General features: G+C 37.2%; 1 protein-coding gene across 1 annotated transcript in view; it reads right to left on the minus strand.

The window, feature by feature from the left end:
• LOC124722941 (rho guanine nucleotide exchange factor 17) overlaps positions 1–22,961 on the minus strand; it is a 649,460-nt gene that overhangs the window by 17,388 nt on the left and 609,111 nt on the right. The window contains exon 15 of the mRNA XM_047248104.1: positions 15,446–15,594. Coding sequence (XP_047104060.1) covers positions 15,446–15,594 — 149 coding nt within the window. The remainder of the gene's footprint in view (positions 1–15,445; positions 15,595–22,961) is intronic.

The raw sequence follows: 22,961 nt of genomic DNA on the forward strand, positions 1-22,961 counted from the left end.
TTTCAATGATTTCCGTAAACCGCTTCAGACAAATGTCAGGATGGTTCCTTTGACAGGGCATGGCCAACTTTCTTCCCCATCCTTCCCTAATCTGATGAGATTGATGACCTTGCTGTTTGATCTCTTCCCCCCCAAATCAACACAACTCTTATTGCCATCAGTTTAAGTATGAGAACTTCACCCCAATACAAAAGCAAATGTCTTGAAGCTAAGCTTCTGATATAATTTTGCAATACACATCTACATATTCATACACTGGCAGTGTTGCTGTGAGCAGTAATCAATACAGCATCTCTGATCAGCTGGTCATATGGTCAATCAAACAGCCAATTTAAGCTTAAGTGGCAGAAGGTCCAGTTTCATTTCTGTTTACTGACTTATGTGTTCCTTTCCATGGTTAACAGAAGTACTGGCAATGACTCAGCACTACATTGGTAATTCTCTTGATTCTTTTATGATCCAACTGGGCCTGCTTGGAATCTGAGTTTGTGCCGTCCACTTACTGCTGTTAACTCCTACTTCAACAGACTGTGATACCATTCAGCTAAGTGACTAATCTCAGCTTCATCTATATGTGGTTGTCACTACCGTAATTCAGGTTGTGCTACTGCCATTGGTTTCATTTGTAGTCCTGGAAAATTCACCAATTCAGTGACATTTATGAACTGTGCATAATATATGTTGCATTTCAGTGTATTCCACAAAGTATTAACTAATGACTTTTGTAATCTAAACTTGGGACTACAACATTAGTGATAAAATTGAATCAGATAGCATGGCTAACATGGCTGTGAACTTTTTGGAATTGTCGCAATAGCATCTTAACCAACATCAGATGTTGCTCCAACATTTGACTGAGCTCAGATCATGGGCAGCCACAATCCCTGCAAGCTATTCCAGTTTTGCATCCAAAAAATGTGAAGGAAGACTGGGATGTTTACCAGAAGTGGTTAGCACTACAATTCCAGACAAGTGAGATTCAGTGCCTACAATGACAGAGGGCTTTTTTAAATTATTTATCAGCCCCTAGTTATATTATCTTGAGTAGAAATTGCCCCCATTGTTGGAACTCTTGGAGTTACCATTTTTGACAGAACATTTTTCTACTGAAATGCATCTAGTAGCAGCTCAATTGGAATTTTTGAAATGTCATAACTCAGACTCAGAAAGCTGACCACAGATTTTCAAGGATTAAGTAAGAAGTGTACATTTATGTGTGCTTGTGGCTGATCATACACAGAAAGTGTGATCAAGAATGTTGTAATTCATGTTGCCCCTGATGGAGCACTGCACACACAGTAGGTGTGGAAGTGAGAGTAATCATTAGGAGAGGTGTTGCAAATCCCTCATGCTTTTGATATTTTTCAAGCCACTCAGTAAATGTTTTCTGCTGATTTGAAAGTGTTTATGATGGTCCCAGTGAGGACTGACAACATAACTGTCCTTCTGATCCTGAAACAATATACATGTCTCACTGAGTGGCAGCCCACCAGCCCCATTATATGTCACAATGTGTAGTTCAGAGGTGTCAGACACAAATTTTTTGGTTATTGCCTGGTTGTCCTGACTGTTTCACTTTAGACTCACATCAAGAGTGCTCTCATTATGATGCCAAGTGCTGACAGTGTTTTTGCAAAGGTCACGTAGTGGAAGTATGTCAGAGTGTGACAGGCATGTGGCTGTATGTTACTGTGAGCAAAGTCAACAACGTTATAGGAAGTGATCATACAGTGTTTTTATGAAAAAAATAAGTCCTCTGTAAAGTATAAGGAAGTGATCAGGACATTACCTTTTCTTGTGGTTACCAACTGGTCTGTAGAAAATATTTTCAGATTTGATGCCAATTCAGTGTTTGGTTTTTTTTACTCAGTGCACTGGTAATACTAAACAGCCTTCACCAAAAAAATTGACCCTTTACATTTCCAGTTTGTGCTGTTATTTTAACCTGGTCTTGGGCCAGCCTTCAATTCTGAGGCACACATTATTTTAAAGTTTTATGCAGTGCTGCATTTTTTTATAGCCTGCTAGACTCCATTGGCTCTTCAGGATGAAGGTTTGAAGAACAGCAAGTGCTTTAATTTATTCCTTCTAGTCAATGTGCCTCTCCCTCGGTGGTCATACATGAACTTAGTGGCATCCTACATCTGTGTGGTGATTTTGGACTGACTGTTAATACTCAAGGAGAAGTTGATTGCTACCCATTAATCCTGCTTGACAAATCCCTTTTAAAGTTAGCTGGAGACCCATTCATTTCAAAAACTGAATTGGCCTGGTGGAGGCTTATTTCCAGCTTCTGTTTACTGATAACTTAAAGAAAATCTTAGTATTAAATATGTCTTTTGGACTTTACCAGTGTAATATGTTGCTGTTTGAGATAATTAATGCAACTGCTACTTTCCAAAGGTCTTTAGAAAAGCTGCATCTTGTTGGGCACTATGGCCTGGGTTGGGAACACCAGAACTGTTAGCCATACTATCTATCACTGTTCCTTGAGACCTCTCTGACTGAGAGAAGGAATCTGCATAAGCACAATATGGAAAGGAGGGGGGGGGGGGGGGGGGGGAGGGAATTTGTCACAGACTGTGAAAAAGCACTCAACATGGATATATTGTGTGTATACTTGGTTGTGCCTAAGCAGAAAGGACCATGGTCTGTTGCAGAGAGGACTGTTATTGTGTATGCTTAGCATGAGTGCATTGTGCGCTTATGGAATGTGAACGAGTTGAACACATAAAAATTGTGTGTCATGACTGTGTCGACATTAAGTTCCTTTAGATACTGTGTACTAATGGTTGTGTCACCACTTCATGATTTTTCATTCTATTATTTGCTCAAACCATACTTTGTATATACTTCATTGCCTACATGAGCTGTAGAGATTCAATTCTTTTGTGTACACACTCTATTACAGAGGCATTTGCCTGAATTAAAGTGTTCAGTAGTATCTGCCATCAGTGTGTGGTATCATAGGTAATTCACCAAAATGTGTATAGTGTATGCTTGCTAACACTGGCCTGTTTCAGGTACAAGATGATATATTGTATTCTATTTGTCATATGAAGGAACCCAAAGGTTGATGATACAAATATTGCATGTAAGGGTGCACAAGCAACCTACACAAAAAGGGGAGCAACTATTTCAAATATTACTTCTGTTCTGTGTTCCCTAGTGGATGCTATACCAAGCCATTTCTAATGTTTATCTTTGAGTGAAAAAAAATCACTAATTTATGCTAGTTGGCATTTGAGGGTTCCCTAGGCAAGCACACAAATTCACGAATAACTCTTATGTCCCTTAAAGAACTTAAAGTAAATTTTAATTTCTGTAGATCTGTTAAGTTCCAGAATAAGTAACTGTTAGGTTTGATTATTTGATCAATATTATGGTTTGCTTTCTTTTTGATTCCTGTACTCAATAATTACCATGGTTCAGCTTTATTAATTTGCCAATTATTTGTGTTGTGTGTGAGTTTTAAGAGAAATCGTTGTAAAGAACACATGGTGTAAATTTGTCGAAAAGATGAGTTAATGGATTTTCATAGGAATAGAGATAATTAAGGAGCAGTCTGTGAAAGCTGGCTGACTGTGAAAATATTAATAAATGTATAATGTGTTAATGTAGCTGTGACTCAATCAATTGTTTCCAGCCTTTCTTGTCTTAGCCCCAGTCAGCACAGCACATGTTGTAGCAGGGTGAGCTCAATCGATTGAGTGACAGTGTTCAGTGTTCATAGATATGTTGTGTAATTACACTAGCTTATTCACTGATACTGTGTCAAATTTTTCAGAATGCCCACTGATGTAAGGGATCCAGCATTCCTGATGAGGAATGAACTTGGTTATGAATTAAAGAGACAAAAAGAGCCCAAACATACTGTTCATGAATTGACTGAGCAACTTCATCAAAACAGTGACTTGCCTGTACATTGGACTACCAAACCCAAGGAGGTAAGGTTGGCCACTGCAAATATTGCTGCTGCTTTGGAAGATATGCTGGAGGTTGTGCAAAGTGAGGTGGAACCCATTCCTAATCCAGTGCATAGATCACAGGCTCGTTTCAATCATTATCTTCACAGCATGAATGATTTGCTGGGTGCAGACAAGGAGCAGGCACAACAACTAGTAAGATATAGTAATATTATTCAGGATTGGTTATATCCTCATAATAGCAATTTCAGTTAACCAAATAGTGACAATAATTGAGCAGAAAATAATGCTGGTTTAGGGCAAGCAGTCCTTGACACTCTGTTTTCAATGTTACAGAATCTATTACAGGACAGGTTACATGAGTGTTCTCAGTTTTCGCTAGATTCTGTTGATAAAATAATGGAGTTTTTCAACTTTATACTGGAATCTCAACATTGAACATTAGCTATGCAAGTAAATAACATTGACATATTGCGATTAATAGCCACTACTGTCAAGAGTAAATTATAGGAGGAAATAGTGTGACCCATGCAACAGAATAATATATGGAAACAAATAAGAGAGAGAATTTGGGTTAATTGTGTCTACAGCCTTGCTAGAATTGATTGGTCGGCAGTACTGGCATGAGCATGGTACTGCTGAAACCATAGACAATGTTGAACGTATGGACTATGTTGTTAGAATTGATTAGTCATCAATATTGGCATGATCTTGGTACTGCTGAAACTGTGGACTATGTTGCACTATTAATAGAAGTGTGGTGCCCTTACAAGGGAACATCCCCATCGCACCCCCCTCAGATTTAGTTATAAGTTGGCACAGTGGATAGGCCTTGAAAAACTGAACACAGATCAATCGAGAAAACAGGAAGAAGTTGTTTGGAACTATGAAAAAATAAGCAAAATATACAAACTGGGTCGTCCATGTGTATGATAGGCAACATTAAGGGCAATGTCAGGTGAGGAGTGCCGTGGCCCCGTGGTTAGCGTGAACAGCTGCGGAACGAGAGGTCCTTGGTTCAAATCTGCCCTCGACCGAAAATTTTGCTTTCTTTATTTTCGCAAAGTTATGATCTGTCTGTTCGTTCATTGACGTCTCTGTTCACTGTAATAAGTTTAGTGTCTGTGTTTTGCGACCGCACCGCAAAACCACGTGATTAGTTGACGAAAGGACGTGCCTCTCCAATGGGAACCGAAAACATTTGATCGCAAGGTCATAGGTCAACCGATTCCTTCACAGGAAAACACGTCTGATGACAGGAATATGTTGTCGACCCACCTAACTAGTACACTTGGCGAATGGGTGAAAAGACTCTTCTACCTTGCCCGATTTAGGTTTTCTTGTGGATGTAATAATCACTCCAAAAAAAGTGATGAAAACATAAGAGTTTTTCACATAAACTGAAAATAAAGAGTTAAAATTTTCAGTCGAGGGCAGATTTGAACCAAGGACCTCTTGTTCCGCAGCTGTTCACGCTAACGACGGGACCACGGCGCTCCTTGCCTCACATTGCCCTTAATGTTGCCTATCTTGTGCATGGACGACCCAGTTTGTATATTTTGCTTATTTTTTCATAGTTCCACACAACTTCTTCCTGTTTTCTCGATTGATCTGTGTTCAGTTTTTCAAGGCCTATCCACTGTGCCAACTTATAACTAAATCTGAGGGGGGTGCGATGGGGATGTTCCCTTGTTAGAATTGGAATTCATGGAGGAACAAGTGGTGATCCATATTTTAGGAGGGCTCAGTTTGAAAATTAGAAAATGTTCCTGGAGGGTCATCATGAGGACTGTGGAAGATTTAGCTAGTGAATGTATTTTGGGATTGAACTTTATTGGTAAAACAGGACTTATCGTGAAACGAGCAGGCCGGCAGCTTCCTTTTAAGTTTAGGCCACAAATACATGGGCAGAAGGGGATGGTCAACTTGGCATATGATCAACAGGATACTGAAGTGGGTAGTGAGAGGAGCTCAAACTCAATTAATCAGTAGGTAGGTCATGTCCATCACTTCCTAAAGAAGATTAAAGCTGTATGTGAGGAATTTCCTGATGTGTTAATGGAAGATTTGGGGACAATGGATTTAGCTGAATATCATGTGGAGTTAATGGCTCAGATTCTCATTAAAAAGGTGCCATATAGATTACCTAGAATGGAGGAATTAAGGGAGCATGAGGTATGAGATGACCATTTAAATCACCATATGCTGCAACAATATTCTTGGTACCAAAAGCTAACAGATGACATTGTCCAGTTATGGACTACAGAGGCTTAAATAAGTTGGTAATATTGTGAACTATACCTCTGATGAGCTTGCATTCATGTTTTGTATGGTTTAAGGGTGCAAAGATATTAACCACGTTAGATCTTAATCAGGCATGCAATCAAATTCCATTAGATGAAAGGTATAAGAATGTAAAACATTTGCGACAGCTTGGACTTTGTTTGAATGTAATTGTGTACCATTTGGGCTCACTACAGCTGCATCTGTGCTCTCACAGTTTATGGGTGCAGAGTTTTCCAATATCAAGTTCCAGTAGGTCTATCATTATCTTGATGATCTGGTCATATACATTGACTCAGCTCATGAAGATGTTCAACATGTAAGAGAAGTTTTTCATAGGTTGGGGGGCAGAATTTGCCATTTTTGCTTGTTCTATATGAAGTTTGTTGGCCATCTGGTCTCCAGCAAAGGTATTTTCATCAATACAGAAATAGTTGAAGCAATCAGACAGTATCCCCAGCCACAAAATGCGAAGGAACTGGCCAGATTTGTTGAGATAGCTAAGTTTTATAGAAAATTTATATGTGGGTTTGTGGAGAAGGCACCAGTCCCTTAATGAACTCAGGAAGAAGGGCTGCAAATTTGTGTGGAGTCTAACCTAGGAAGCTTCATTCATAGCATTGGAGGCAGCCTTGCAATTAGTGACAGTATTAGCCATGTCTGACTTCAATAAGGAATTTCTCATGCGGACAAATGTATCACCTCTAGAGTGGGAGCAGTCCTGATGTAAGAACAGGAAAAAGGTGATTATCTATACTTTAAGGGGTTTGAATGATTTAGAGAAATGACATTCCAGCTAAGTTAGTAGCTTTAACTGTATTGTGTGATATGGAGAATATTATGTACTACCTCAAGGATAGGCAGTTCACCCTAGAAACAGACAACCAGGTGCTTAGCTGGGTGAAGGTCAATCCCAGAAAGACACCTCTTATAGCCAGATGGGTGGCTTGGATATTAACATTCAAGTTTGAAGTGAATGTGATTGCTGATGGTCTGAGCAGCACGTTTGGAGAAGTGGAAAAGGGGCAAGGAGATGAACAGCAGGAGAAGGGCTATGGCGCAAGTGCTATAGTGGCCTCTATTCTCACAAATATTCTGCACTTATTCCATGACATCAGGGAATTTCAGGACTCTGATGAACACCTTAAGACAATTAAAGAAAGTCTCCTAGGAGAGCAGAATGTTAAACCCCATGTGCTGAAGGAAGGGGTGTTCTGCTGTAAGGTGAGGGGTAAGGGTGATCTGAAGGTAGCTGTGCCTAGACAACTGGTTCCATTTCTGTTAAGTCACTAGTAGGTGGACATCTTAAGGTGTAAAAGATGAGAGGAAAGATTAAACAACAGTTTATATGGCCAGGTTTGAATAATGAGTTTTGAAATGGAATACACAATTGTGAAATGTGTGCAATGAAGCAAGGATAGTAGAGTTGGACTTTTAGCTTCCAAGATGGAGGAAATACCCTCCCGACAGATGTAGACTGATTTTAATGGGCCTCTGCCTAGAACTAAGGCCATCAAAAAGTTCATTTTGGTGTGCGTGGGTGTGTTTACCAGGTTTGTCTGCTCATTACCAAGTGTAGGGGCAACCATCTATATCATCAATCAGAAATTGCAAGGTATATTTTGTACCTTTGGCACCCCACAGTCCACAGTTATTAACAATGTGACTGTATTCACAGTACACCAGTTCAAGCAATTTTGTCTTGGAATGGGCATATGAAACATCACCATCATGCTATATTGTCCCAACCCGACATACAATGAAAGTATTAACAGGAACCTCCATTCTGCCCTTTCAGCCTGCCATAGTAAGGACCATAGTGGATGGGATAGCTCACTTTCTTGGTTAATCATGGAATTTTACATGCCGCACCTAGAGAGCCACCAGATCACACCCACAAGCTTGCTTTTGGGTTACCAAATTATGACTTCACTGTGCAATTTAAAGTTTGTTGATGACTTGTTACCTGAAAGGAATAGAGCTGAGCAGGTGATTGCACAGTGGAGGAGAGTGAAGAGGCGTATCTAAATGGCTCATAGGATGGAAGCCCCATGGTACAATGATGGTGGCATCCAAACATCTATCTAACTGGTGGCATGGTATTTGTTTGAAATTTCCAAGAATTGAGCACAGTTGCAGAAAAAATAACCAAAAAATTGTTTCTCAGATTCTTTGGGTCCTCTCAAATTCACGAATTTTTAACACCAGTGATCATCCATTTGGAGGAGCTCTAGACAGGGAAGGAGATCTGGGCACACCTAACTCAGGTAAAGCCAGGCCTCATGGCTGATTCAAGAGTTTCTTCAGCAGGTTGCCTAACAGTAGCAAGGGGTGGGGAGTATGTGCCATGTTTGACACTATGGCCTAGGTTGGCAATATCTGAACTGTTATTCTAGGTTGGCCACACACACTATTGGCACTGCTTATGAGAGAAGGGACTTGCACAAGTGCAGTGCAGAAAGAGGCAGTTGGAACCAGTACTGTGACTAAGTGGGAAGTTGTCATGAACTGTGAAGGAACAACTGACATGGATAGAAGGTGTGTTTACTTTGCTGTACCTAATCAGAAGGGACCGCAGTTTGTTGCATGGAGGACTGTCATTGTGTATGCTTGACATGAATTCACTGTGCATTCATGGAATGTGAATAAGCCAGATGCACAGCAATTGTGTGTCATGACTGTGTCAGACATTCAGTTCCTTCATGTGCTGTGTAGCTCACAGAACTGGTTCTATTTATTTTATGTGCTACATAAGCTGTAAAGATTCAGCACTTTCATGTACACACTTTATTACAGAGTCATTTGCCTGATTTAAACTGTTCAGTGGTATTATAGACATTTCATTAAAGCATGTACAGTTCAGCTGATAGTACAATCTTGCATAATTGTCTGGAATATGTATGCAAAATTATATTATTAAGGCCTTTATTCTTTTTTTAAAAAACTTTCTTCAACTTTCTGTAATGTTGGAGGTTTTCATGGAGTAAATTGAAAAAAAAAAAGGAGAAAAAAGCGTGACAAAGCAAGCTGGGATAATTTTAACTCCCCTCTTGTTGTGTCATCTGCCTCCTTAAAATTCATTTCTTCGTTTTGACTTAATTACCATTAACATACATGAGTATAATCTGTATTTTCATAAAAGAGAAAGATTGGTCTTTAGTTTTTAAAGAATATAACATCAGGTCTAATTTTGTGCTTAGTTTTATGTATGTAATTGATTTTCTAGTTTATTTTGACTATTACTAGTTAGTATATTTCATTATAGGGTGAAATCAGTATTTGTTTCATAACTTAAGTTCTATGTTTGACATGTAAACAAATGTAAATTCTGCACTAAGTATAAACATTTGGAGGAACAACTAATAGTAATTTTAAAGGATCTATTTGTATCTATTCGAAAACATGTTAGCAAAGCCAGCCCTTAATTAATTCCAAAGTAATTAACTGTTTTGTTTGTGTAACTATATATGTTAATTTCATGATTTAAACAAATAATTCAGCTTAACCCTTGTAGTAGAAGAAAGTGTTAAAAACACACAATTTTTCAATGTGTTCAGCTAATTTAATGAGTTAAGTTTTAATTGTAATTTCTGTAAATTTAACTTCAAACAATGCATAGTTTCAGTACCTATTATTGTGATGATATATAAGGACCCAATTTTTTATCACAAGACAGTCAGTCCACGGCCGAGTTTCAGATGAGGAGTCTTTGTTGCTTAGAACAACAACAATGCATCAACATAACAGTGAAATAAGTGTTACACCAATAGGCCATGTGTTAAAGCAATGAACGTGACTGTTCAATTTACTTGAAGGACTTTGAAATATATGTTTATGTTATTACGGCCTGCAGATGTTCAATAGTAGACTATTGTAGCAGTATGTGGAGGTTCACCTGCAAACTATTAATGAGGCTTATGGAAAGTATAAACAATAAGGCACTGGCCATATATGTATAAATGTGTATTATTGGGGGGGGGGGGGGGGGTTGTGTAAACAGTGAAAGCAAAAGATTGTGCATATGTCGGCTATATTATTTATAGTAGTCAGTGTCAAAATTACGAACCTTATTTTTCAGCCAATGTAGCGATGCAGTATGTCTACACTGAGGACTAACAAACAGAGAAATAAAAGCGGGAAAAACTGCCACAAAAGGAGATAGGTCAGTATTTTGTGCTAATTGTTATGCAGGGGTTCTTTCATAAGCACATAACCTGGAACCTGGTGAATAATACTTGTGCCCCATAAAGTAATTTAATTGAATTTTAATTTTTGTAGATCAGTTAGGTTCCTGGATAAGTAATTGTCATGTTTGGTTATTTGAGCGATATTGGAGCTTTACTTGCTTCTGAATTCCTTTACTGAATAATTGTCATGGTTTAGCTTTATTAATTTGCTAATTGTTTTGATTCTGTCTGAATTTTAAGAGAAATTGTTGTACAGAGCACAGGTTGTAAACTTGTTAAAGCTGTGAGAATATTAATAAATGTGTGATGTGTTAATGTAGCTGTGACCTCAGTCAATCATTTCCACTCTTTCTTGTCCTATTGCCCCAGTCAGTGCTACATAGTTGATAGCAAATATTCCCCATTGTGTCTACTATCTGGATGACTTCCTGGTTATGGGTTGTACAAATGACGAATATCAGTACAATCTGGATTGGATTTTTGTGGCTCTGTACGAAAAGGCTCTTTAAGAGAAATAATATTAACCTTCTGTCATTTACCTAGAAGGCCCACAACCCACTCAGGACTATGCTGAGACAATAAAGATTTTTTTGATTCTCAAATATGGTAAGAACTTCCAGCATTTTGCAGCAAGGTTCCCTATATTCTTCAGGCAGCTTCTATCATTTACCCTTACAATCAGTTATGCTGCAAAGGACATTCCTGTTCAATGGTTAACAGTTTGTCAGTAGGCATTTCAAACTTCAAAAGCTTGCCCACAGTTAGCCGCTTGTTTAACCATGTATCAGCCTCAGCTATGATTGGTTTTGTCAACAGATGACTCCACAAATGGTGAGGCTTTCCTGTCCCACAAATTCCCGGATGGTTTGGAAAAACCTATAGCATTCATTTACAAAATCTCGAATCGAGATCAAGAACATTATTTGGTGGTAGGGAAGTATGTGCTGGCTGTCATTTTTGGCATGTATAAATTCCATATTTTCCTTTAAGAAAATAAGTTTTGTTTACTTACTGACCATAAGCCCTTGTCTTTGTCTGGGCTCAAGGTAAACTGTGAAAACAGATGGCCCACTCTCTTTGTCACTGGGCCTTGTACATGTCCAATTACCACTACTCCATACATTGTCACCTGTCTCATAAGCATTATAATACAGATGCTCTTTCCAGAGTCCCTTTGAGTTCAGATTTTGAATTCAACAAACAGGAAACTGTTTTCAGATTTATTTCCAGGTTGAGTAGCATTTGGAGGACTTTTCAATAAATTCTATGGATGTTGCATCCATGCCACAGTAGAACACCCTATTGCAGCATTTTTTACAGGATATCCACACAGGATGACTTGTCAAAGTGTGTTCTTAGCATGGTGGGTCTCCATTGTTTTGTTGTTTGACACTACAAACTCCAGATCAGGCAAAACAGCCTGCCAATGATGCAGGAGGATGACAGTTGAGTGGTGTTGCCCAAGCTCTGTAGCAAAGCTCGCTCAAAGAGGGACCTCCCACTTGAAACAGCTCACTCTCCACTATATGTACTGGCCATGAATGGATGATGATGTCACACAGCTAGTGCATGATTACTTGGCCAGTCAGGCATAGTGAGCAACACCTCAACAATCATATTCTGCTTGGCTGGGATTCACTGAGAACACCTGCATGTGGATTTTGTTGAAGTTTTCTTGGGAGCCATGTGACTCTTCCTTTTTTAATTCTTTTTCTCACTTTCCCTAAGCCATCAAGTTGCAGCAGACAATGACCTCAAAAAAATTTCCAGTGAATGTATCCCTGCAGCTTAGGCACAGATAGCAGGCCTCAGTTTCTGACGGCTGCTGTCTGGTGGTTCTACACCCACAATGGCATCAAACGTATCATTTCTCCTCTGTTTCATCCTGCCTCAAACAGGTTCATGGAATGTTTTGTCCACACCCTGAAGATCAAAAGTCAAAGGATGTCAGGGCACTCACATCAAAACTGTCTTTCACTGCTTGCCTAGCTTCTTATAGAGAAATGCCATCAACAGCTACAGTCTGGCAGAGATGCTGTATGGGTGTCCCCACCCAATACTGCTTGATCATTTGTTTTGTGTTTCAGTGTATTCGACAAACTGTTAATAAAAGACTTTTGTGATCTTAATTGGGGACTAAAAACATTTTCTTCTGTTGGAGGGCACTTCCATGTACAATACCAGAAACAAATCCAAAGTGTAATTTTATTCATGTTCAGTGGGTCTATCAAACTTCATCTTTTTCATTCTATGCAAGTAAAATATCCTTTGAACACAAACATCATACAATGATGGGCTACATAACAGCACTATGCATTTTGGCATTGTTACTTAACTGTCACGTGAAATGAATTTCAAAATGCCGTCTACGTATGAGCGCAAATAAAACAGTAAGATGAAAAGTTTCTGGGTTGGCATGGTAGTGAGGTTGATATTTTACCCAGTTCATCAATCTGAATCAAACACAGGAAACCAAACCATTCTGAAAAGCTGAACACACAAACCAACTTCACAAACCTAATTGAAACTGGGTTGATACGATCATGCAAATGTACCAACACAACAAAAATCAATTTCATTGAGATTAGAGATTAGATTAGATGTACCTTTCATTCCAAGTGATCCATAGTGATGCCATCCCAGATGATCTCCTCGCTATGGATCAATTGGAATGAAGAGTACACTTAATCTAATCTCAATGAAATTGGTTTTTGTTGCATTGGTACATGTTGCATGATCACATCAATCCAGTTGCAATTAGATTTGTGAGATTGGTTTGTGTATGCAGATTTTCAAAATGGTTTTGTTTTGCTTGTATCATCCAGATGGATGGACTAGGTAAATTTCTTAGTTCTGCGCAATTCATGTCCAACAGAGTTACCCAATGCTGATGAAGATTTATAAGACATTTTGCTCTTCATTCCTAACAGTTAAGAAATAGGGAAATGAATTCAAACATGAAGAGTATTTCAAAACTGAACCCACAAATCAAAACATGGTAAAAATGCACAATTGGTGATTAAGATGGAAGAATTAGATGATGATGTATATATACCAGAAGAATTAAATATGTAATTACCTTTGTTCAACATTAGTGCTCACCAAAAGGAAACATTAAAAATAAATTTCTCAGCAATGATTTTAAAAATATAAAAAAGGATCTAATGGATTTTTTACATTAATGCATTGTTGTGGATAAGGTACGACACTGCTCTTCCATACTCTAAAAGAAACAGCAAGAAAACTAGTGGATGGAAGCTGTTGGCACTGCACAGCAAATTGTGATGTAGATTTCACCTACTGGAAGTAATACAGTCTTTTTCTGGGATACAAAGTGTGTTGTTCTTAGTAATTACTTCTGAAAGGTAAAACAAGGATTGGCAAATACTGAGTGAGTGTTTTGAACCAAGTGGATGAGAATATACTTGATAAAAAAATTATCCTTCATGACAATTAAAGGTATTTTGATAGTGGGTAAGCTGGATCTGAAGTATAGAGTATTGCATCATCGTCCCTGTTTGCCAGGGTTTGCACACACGAACTTCCATCCATCCCATCTAAAACAAAGTTGGTGGGAAACATTGTGAATCCAATAAAGATGTCATGTCAGTCATGAGTGGAAACTTTACGTACTTTTCTGAAATCAAATTCACAGACAGAATCAACATAATGCAAAACGATAGATCAATTGCTTTTATAGTATTCATACATATATCATTACTTAATAAATCAGTAATCAGTTTGGGCACTTCTCTGAGGAACACAAGAGCAACAGGTTTTTACTAAGCAATTAAGTGAAACTAATAATTTGTATTTACCTTGCTGCAATCCATTAACTCTTTTTATCAAGATGTAGATGGCAGTAGAAAGGTTTTATTATGAATTTATACCACATTGAATTTTAAATTCATCTATCTGATATGAAGTAATGCCAAATATAAAATTTCTATTAAAATACAATACAAGCAGTAAATTTTCTGGGTTTGCTGCCCCACAGTGTCATATTTCTGCTGGTTGAGTCATCACACCATTCATATGCAAGTGTGCAGGGAAGAAAAATTTAACACATTCTCTAGCTATTGTCCAAAATAATTAGTTAAAGCTTAGACATTAGTATTAGAGCAGTGAAATGTAGATCAAACTATGGTGAGAATGCAGTTTTATGTCAGAGAAATGTGGTTAAAAATTAATCAGCTGTAGTGCACAAGCTCCTACAGAAAATACATTTCCCAAAATAATGACAGTCATTCAACTTAGTGAATGCTATGTTACATTAAAAAAAAAAAAAGAATGAGGAAGATTAAAAAAATTAATAAGCACTCCCTTAAGCCAGTAGGTTTTATTTAAACAATTGAAAATTAGACCAATACTCATAGAAAATGACATTAATGTTCAAATTGGAAAGATTGCCAATATTTTCAACAATTCTCACAAATGAGTGAAGAACATAAACAGAAGTCACTGAAAACAGCTGCTCTTCTTTTCATTTTCCATCATATCAATAGAAATATACTCCCTGTAAAGTTTCTTCCTACTCCAACATAGTTTAACATTTGATCTTGCAGATCATATTTAGTATCAATACAGGTTTTTTAATCAATATTTTCCATCTCTTGTTAAATCCAGTAGTCTGGTAGAAGAATTTTATATGGGTTAGAGAATGCATTCAGTGGTTGACAGCATTTAAAGAAGGAGATGATAATCATCTTAATTACCAGGAGTGTTTATAAGAAAATGCAAGAACTCTACTTCTGTCTGTTTTGGGTCATTATCAAGACACCATATTAAATAAATTTGACTTACGAATTTTATTACATTTGACAATAATGCTCTTTTTCTCAGTGATCATGAGTCCTGAATCCTATTCTAGAAAGTCTTTTGACTACTTTTTGTCTAATTGTTATATTTTATTGTACAAGGCAGAATGTTTGCTGGTATGGTATCATCATCAGGAAAAATATTTTAAATAACTTGGTTATCAAGTCTAAATAATTCCATTGAATAAATTTCTAAAAACAGTTACATAAAGACTTGAATTTTTTGCCTCACCTCAATGTTGAGTGAAACAGTGTTCAGAATTTTTATTGTATTATGACAACCACACCAAAGCTTTCCTCCAATGGACAGCATTCGTGTCACTGGCATTGCTGCTGTCCCAACCCCAACTGTCAGTGGGTCAGTGGTATTCCATCCACCATCTGTATTCAAGATACAATAGGAAGATGAAAAATGAGTTTGCAAATATTTTATCTAAAGGCACTTATTAATAGAAAAGTTCCTATCAAATTACCTTGATAATGGAAGCTACACAGACTTATAAGAAGCAGAGCAAATAAATACAGAGGAGGTTACTTAATAAGTGATGAAAATTTCATTCTCCTTCAGAAGGAGTAGCTGGAATGGTCCAGTCCAACACATCAAAATCCACCCTGTATTTTTTTTGTGCAGAAAGAATACAATGAAAGAAATGTAGTATCAAAATTTTAGCTGTTAAGAACACTGCAAATATTGTTTTAAAATTGTTGAAATTACTCATTTTTGTTTTTTATTTATTTTTTTATTTTATTTTATTTTATGTTATTTTATTTTTATTTTGATCCAAAATCAACTGATTACAAAAAAAGGTTTTTTTTTGTTCCAGTCTTCTGGATAAGTCAGAGCCTTACTTACTAGGGTTACATATTATTGGCTGGCACTTTTATCTACACAACTTTTTCTAAATTTAGTTGACAGAACAGAGTTACATATATGAACTATACAGAAAAAAAAGTTGTTATTGCCATACTTAGATTAAGGATTCTACAGTTTGTAACAGTATTCATATCTGACATTCAAATATTTACAGTTTGTGACACAGTCTAAGACCTGAGATTACATATATTTTTAGATAGATGGTCTTCCATCATACGAGTGTACTAAATCTAGAAACTCATCTATTGAATATACAGGATTGTTTAGGAGCCATAATTTTAATTTTATTTCTAGTTTTGTAATGGTCAATTTGGAGATATTAGGATGGAAGCAATTCAGTAGTTTTATGCCTGCATAGTGAGGGCTTTTCTCATAAAGTGTTGTTCTATGAGAGATGATGTGAGGTCTCTCTCTACCTCTAGTGTTGTGATCGTGTATTTCTTTAATAAGTGTTTTGTTACTGTTTACTGCCATAATGATTATCTTCAGCACATACAGGTTATGAGCAGTTAGTATTTTAAGTTCTTTAAACAAATTTCTGCAGGACTCACTGACACATTTCTTTCCCATAATTCTAAGTGCCTTCTTTTGTAAGGTAAGTACACTTTTCATATTACCTTTACTGCTGGATCCCCATACCTCTATCCCATAACTTAGATGGGATTCAAATAGTGCAAAATATATTTGCCTCAGAGTGGTGATGTTGCAAAAAGGTGTCAGTTTTCTTAGGACATATATGGTAGTACATAGCTTTTTGCAAATATCATTCACATGATCAGATCAGTTTAACTCTGCATCTAGTGTCAGGCCAAGAAATTTGGTCGAGTATTGTTTTTTAATGTATTTGTCACCCATTAAGATTTGGTTTTCATGCGTTTTTTGCCTCCCAAGATCAAATTCAATATAGACAGATTTATTTGTTGCCTGAATGGCTGCATATGATAGTGGGTTGTACAGCCCTTCCTGGCTAGTGTGTGACTGACCATGACAAGAGAGCATAACAAGGCATAGTACAAATACCTGGAGTGACACACATGAATCTGAATCCCCTAAATCATACAAAAAATGTCAGGTAGCATTAATGTTTCAAATACAAGGCAGTTTATATTGATGGCTAAACTGCTGCATATGTAGTTCTTACAAAGGTGACTAGCAGAAGAAAATAAATCAATGTAGTGTGTGTTTGATGTTATATTACAGACAATTTCCGTCAATCATGATGAAATATTTCTTACACATACAACATTTTATAACAATTTGTGGAGCACTGTTCTTATGATAATTTCTGAATAATGTATATTTCAGTAACAATGAGTTCCTTTTTTACTACCCATACTCAACAAAATAAAGCAATACCTTTTTTGAATGATGAAAACAAACATTTTCTCTACACCAGGCATACTTGATGAAAAAAAAATTAAAATTTTCTGGCAATTCACAGTAATTACTATTTTTATTTAGACAGAATTGTGGTGGAGTATAGAAACAATCCTGGTTGTTGCTCTGGTTACTAGGCTGCTCAGTGGGCATACTTAAAGAAATTTGTAAAACATGATGGTGCAAACTGATGGTGCACAAATGATGGCAATTTAAGAATACTGTTCTCCTGATAAATCTCAAATGAAGCTGTCAGAAATTATATTGTGCAACAGTTTCTTTAAAAATGTTTTCCACAGTCAAAAAAATTCTATTTTGAGAGTCACACTGTTTGTGCTGGGTGGAAGCTGAATTACAACAACTGTTTTTTCATTGTCCTCCTTAAAGACAGAGGTATTGTATGCAGATGGCAAGAGTCTAATAAAAATAATGAATTAATATCTGCAACTGGTTAGAAACTGCTTCAAATGAAATGTTAAAAATTATTCTTTCAAACAATGGACACTCCCGGTTGGAATATAAACAATATTTGGATGCCAATGGCATTCTGGTCAGAGATGCCAGTAGTAGCAGTAATGTGTATTTGAGGTATGCTTGCTTGTGTGAATGTGTGTGTGTGTTCTTCTCTCTTATGAAGAAGGCTTTGGCCAAAAGCTATAATGTTTAACAGTTTTTTCATTGTGTCTGTCTGCAGGTCACTGGCTCATCTTTATGGTGAGTAGCAATTTATCCTTTTCCCAATATTGTGAAATTATTCTTTCCTATTGCTCCAGGTATTGATAGGTGGATTATAAGATTTTTGCCACTAAACAGTCCTTTCCTAGTTTTGGTCCTAATACACCTTGAGGTCCCTGAAGACAGATCTAAAGCTGCAGAAACAGTAAATTAACTCATACTTATCACTGTCATTGTTGTATATGAATGTGTCCACAATTGTCTTTATTTTTTTTTCTGTGAAATGGTAAAGTGTGATTTAGTTGCAGTTCTATCATGAAACCTGACTAATCAGTATTATACATAGCAGATGTGAGGATAACAGCAAGCTCCATCTTCACATCAGCTACAAATTAACAACGTCTCCTCTGCAGTTTTTATGGAAGTAATTTCATTCTTTGTGACCTTCTGTACTGTATGATTTCTTGAATCTAAGCAGGTGAAATATGTCTTGAAATCAGAAATTTTCATCTTAGTTATGATTCAGAGGACCATGTCTCAGATCTCCATTGTTAACAGTGCAGTTCCTCTCAATAGCAGCTCTACATGGTTTATATCTCAAGAAATCTCCTCCAAAGAACTTTGTTCTTGTTAATTATTTAAGTTAGTGGTCTATATACTATAATAATGGTAGATAATGGGACTTTGTGGCTACCCAGTACAGTAAATATTTCAGACAGTTTTTCTTTCACAGTTTTGTGAATTTCATTTTGGCATGTATTTATAGCTTTTTTTAAGTCTTTCTTCTATTTATGCAGTTCACGGTCATATTTTATGAAGAAAAAGTGAGTTTGCACACTACTTAATGTTATGTATTAAACACAGTGAATATTAATTTGGTTTTATCTCCATCATTAACACTTATCCTACTGCAAAAGCATCTGGTAATTATTTTGGTTATTAAATGAGTTGAAAATATGAGTGAACAGTAACTGTGGAGAATTGTTTCAGAGAAACTATCAATGAAATCTGAAATTTGTTTTACAAATTATGACTTGTGCTGAGTCATGTTATCTGTTTATAGATGCACTGTCAACCATGGATATGCCCCTGCCATGTTGGACATGCACAATCTGTTACAGCTCTGAGAGAGATATACACTTCTCCAGCACTGGCCGCTGTGGCCGAGCGGTTCTAGATGCTTCAGTCCAGAACCGCACTGCTGCTACAGTCGCAGGTTCGAATTCTGCCTCAGGCATGGATGTGTGTGACGTCCTTAGGTTAATTAGGTTTAAGTTGTTCTAAGTCTAAGGGACTGATGACCTCAGACGTTAAGTCTCATAGTGCTTAGAGACATTTGAACCATTTGAACTTCTCCAGCCACCTGGTGAGCTATGAATTTGGAAATTTTCAATTTTTTTTTTTTTTAATGCTTGAGGGGTGTCTTAGGAGCTAAAATTCTAGCAGGGTCTTTCTTTTGGTGTATTCGTTCCGTGTAAAAAATTTTCAAGGTATGTCTCAACATATTGGGTAGGACCATTCCATTGAAAGATTTAGCAGCCGTTATATCTGTCTCCCACCCTCAGCACTTCATCTAAGAGAATAGTGGTAGGTTTCATTCACCATATTTTATGCACTAAAAGATAATAGGACCATATGAAGTGTGGATCTTCTTAGCTACACACAAAAACCATAGTTTTAAAGAAACATGTTTCCAGTTGTAAAAAAACATAAAGAAATTCACAAAAATGCATAAATTATTTCAATTTTTATTCTGCAGCTACACAATGCAGCATAAATTTCACTAAAAGTCATAGGTCTTGATATTTTCTTAATTGCTTAGAAACTTAAATGGTGGAGGTACCTGTGCAGGAAGAAAGTGTTTATTGCTACTTGTAGTTGACTTCACATGTGTTGGTTTCAAAATGGTTCCAATGGTTCTGAGCACTATGGGGCTTAACATCTGAGGTCATCAGTCCCCCTAGAACTTAGAACTACTTAAACCTAACTAACCTAAGGACACCACACACATCCATGCCCAAGGCAGGATTCAAACCTGCGAACATAGCAGCTGCGCGGTTCCAGACTGAAGCGCCTAGAACTGCCCGGCCGGCTTCACATGTGTTGGGAATTATCATTTTTACACATGTGTATTTGCTTGGCTCAAAATATTGTATGCTTCAACCATTCGACTGGGCTTTGATGAGATGTACTCCATAAACAATGAGGAAACATTTGGTAAATCTCTCTCTCTCTCTCTCTCTCTCTCTCTCTCTCTATCTATCTCTCTCTCTCTCTCTCTCTCTCTCTCTCTCTCTCTCTCTCTCTCTCACACACACACACACACACACACACACACACACACACACAGAGAGAGAGAGAGAGAGAGAGAGAGAGAGAGAGAGAGAGAGAGAGAGAGAGAGAGATGCAACATGTGATGACAGTGGTACACAGTGTGTACTCTACACAATGAGTTCTTTGAGGCAGTCTGTGTATACTCCTATTAGTCATGTAGCCTGTAGATTGTAAGATAGATGACGTACATTATCAAAATTTTATTTAGATATTAACAAATTGGACCTTATCTTCCACTATATGATTTGAAATAACACCAGAATTCCACCGGATAGGGTCTTCAAACTAATGTGAAAATTGTATCACTCTGTGAGCAATATGATAAGTCTTGGGTCAAGGGCTCCATGTAAATGCAGAATCTTAGGAGTTGCTTAACAGGTGATTGCACATCCATCTGACTGATGTCACTCCCCTGTTGTAGTCACAGAACACACATTTGAATGTTTCTAGTAAGAGATTACTTACATTATTCATTTCCAGAAGCATTCAATGCAACCAAAGCACAGTGTTAAATCACTGTTATTTCCAATATTCTTACTAAACTGTTATTAGGAATAGTGGTTCTGAAATACAGAACTGTCAAATAACTGTAGATATAGAAGCAACAATTAGAGGAAAATAAAAAAAACACAAATCTGACAGCACAAAAAGCAGCAATTACACTACATTTGGACTTATCCATCAAAACATAAAAAAGTTTGTTAAATAAGAAGACTGGCTTCTTGTATCACTATAGGAAACTGAAAAATCTAATAGTGTTCCTGCAGATATCTAATGTATAATTGAACATGATTTGGAAATGAGTTTCTCTGCCTCGTGATGACTGGGTGTTGTGTGATGTCCTTAGGTTAGTTAGGTTTAAGTAGTTCTAAGTTCTAGGGGACTGATGACCATAGATGTTAAGTCCCATAGTGCTCAGAGCCACGATTTGGAAATCATGGAAACTGAATAGATGCACCTAAATGGACACAAGTAATTCCTACATTAACATAGGCATAGGAGGAGTTGGTATATATACAAAAAGTGGAATAGAATCTCAGGTCATACACCTACATGAATACTGCACTGAAAAGCTCTTTGAGTGCTGCATTTCAGGAGACTTTGAAAAACACTGTGCAGTGGTTTGGACAGTGTAAAGACCCCCAATAACAACTGTTTTAAACTTCATTGTGCAATTAGAGCTGTTACTAATAAGACTTAGTAGAAATATTGGTGGTTTTTGTTTTGTGGGCATTAGACCATGGTCCAAGACATATTTTTGTGCCTAACATTTTGCCTTCAACACTAGAGATATCATCAGATGCTATAATGACTTAGAAAACAGTTACAGTCTCAAAAAAGCTCAGCAAGCCAAACTGTTTATGTGTACCTATGCAAAGGTTGGTTCAGTACATCAGACTGCTGCCTAAGATCACAAAGTTGCACTGATGTTTGCTATGGAACTTGTAGTGTTGATCGAACCTATCAGTAACAAATCTAGCAGCCTGCCTCTGAATTGCTTTGATGTCTTCCTTTAATCTGATTGGTGGGGATCCAAAACACTTAAGCAGTACTCAAAAATGGGTTGCACTAGTGTTCCGAATTCCCTGAAAAGAATATTGTCTTCCCTCCAGGGATTCCCACTTGAGTTCATCAAACATCTCTATAATCACATGTTGATCAAACCTACTGATAATGAATCTGGCTGCCCACTTTTGAATTGCTTTGATTTATTCCTTTAATTTGACCTGTTTGGAATCCCAAACACTCGAGCAGTCCTAAAAAATGGGTCACACTAGTGTTCCATATGCTGTGTCCTTTACAGATGAACTACACATTCCTAAAATTCTACCAATAAACTTAAGTTGACTATGAACACTACGTACTATCATCCTTACATGCTTATTCCATGTCATGTTGCTTTGCAATGTTACACTCAGATTTCAGTTGACATAACTGTACCAAGCAGTACTAATGTTGTATTGCAACATAACAGGATTGCTTTTCCCTACTCAGCTGCATTAACTTACCTTTTTCTATACTCAGAGCAAGCTACCATTCATCAGAATTACAAGAAATTTTGTCTAAATTTGCTTGTATCCTCTGACAGTCACTCAAAAATGACACCTTCCTGCACACCACAGCATTATCAGCAAACAGACACAAATTGTTGCTCACTATGTCTGTCAGATCATTTATATTTATGGAGAATAAGAAAGGTCCTATCATACCTCCCTGTGGCACTTCTGATGATACCCTTGTCTCTGATGAACACTCACTGTCAAGGACAAAGTACTGGGTTCTATTACTTAAGAAGTCTTTGATCCATTCGCATATATCAGAATCTATTCCACATGCTCATACCTTCATTAATAGTCTGCAGTGGACCACCATACCAAATGTTTTTTTGGAAATCTAGGCATATGGAATCTGCCTGTCGCCCTTTATTCATACATGATATCAAGTAACAAAAGGGCAAGCTGAGTTTTGCACAAGTGATGCTTTCTAA

The sequence above is a fragment of the Schistocerca piceifrons genome, chromosome X, assembly GCF_021461385.2.
Source record: "Schistocerca piceifrons isolate TAMUIC-IGC-003096 chromosome X, iqSchPice1.1, whole genome shotgun sequence".
NCBI lineage: Eukaryota > Metazoa > Arthropoda > Insecta > Orthoptera > Acrididae > Schistocerca > Schistocerca piceifrons.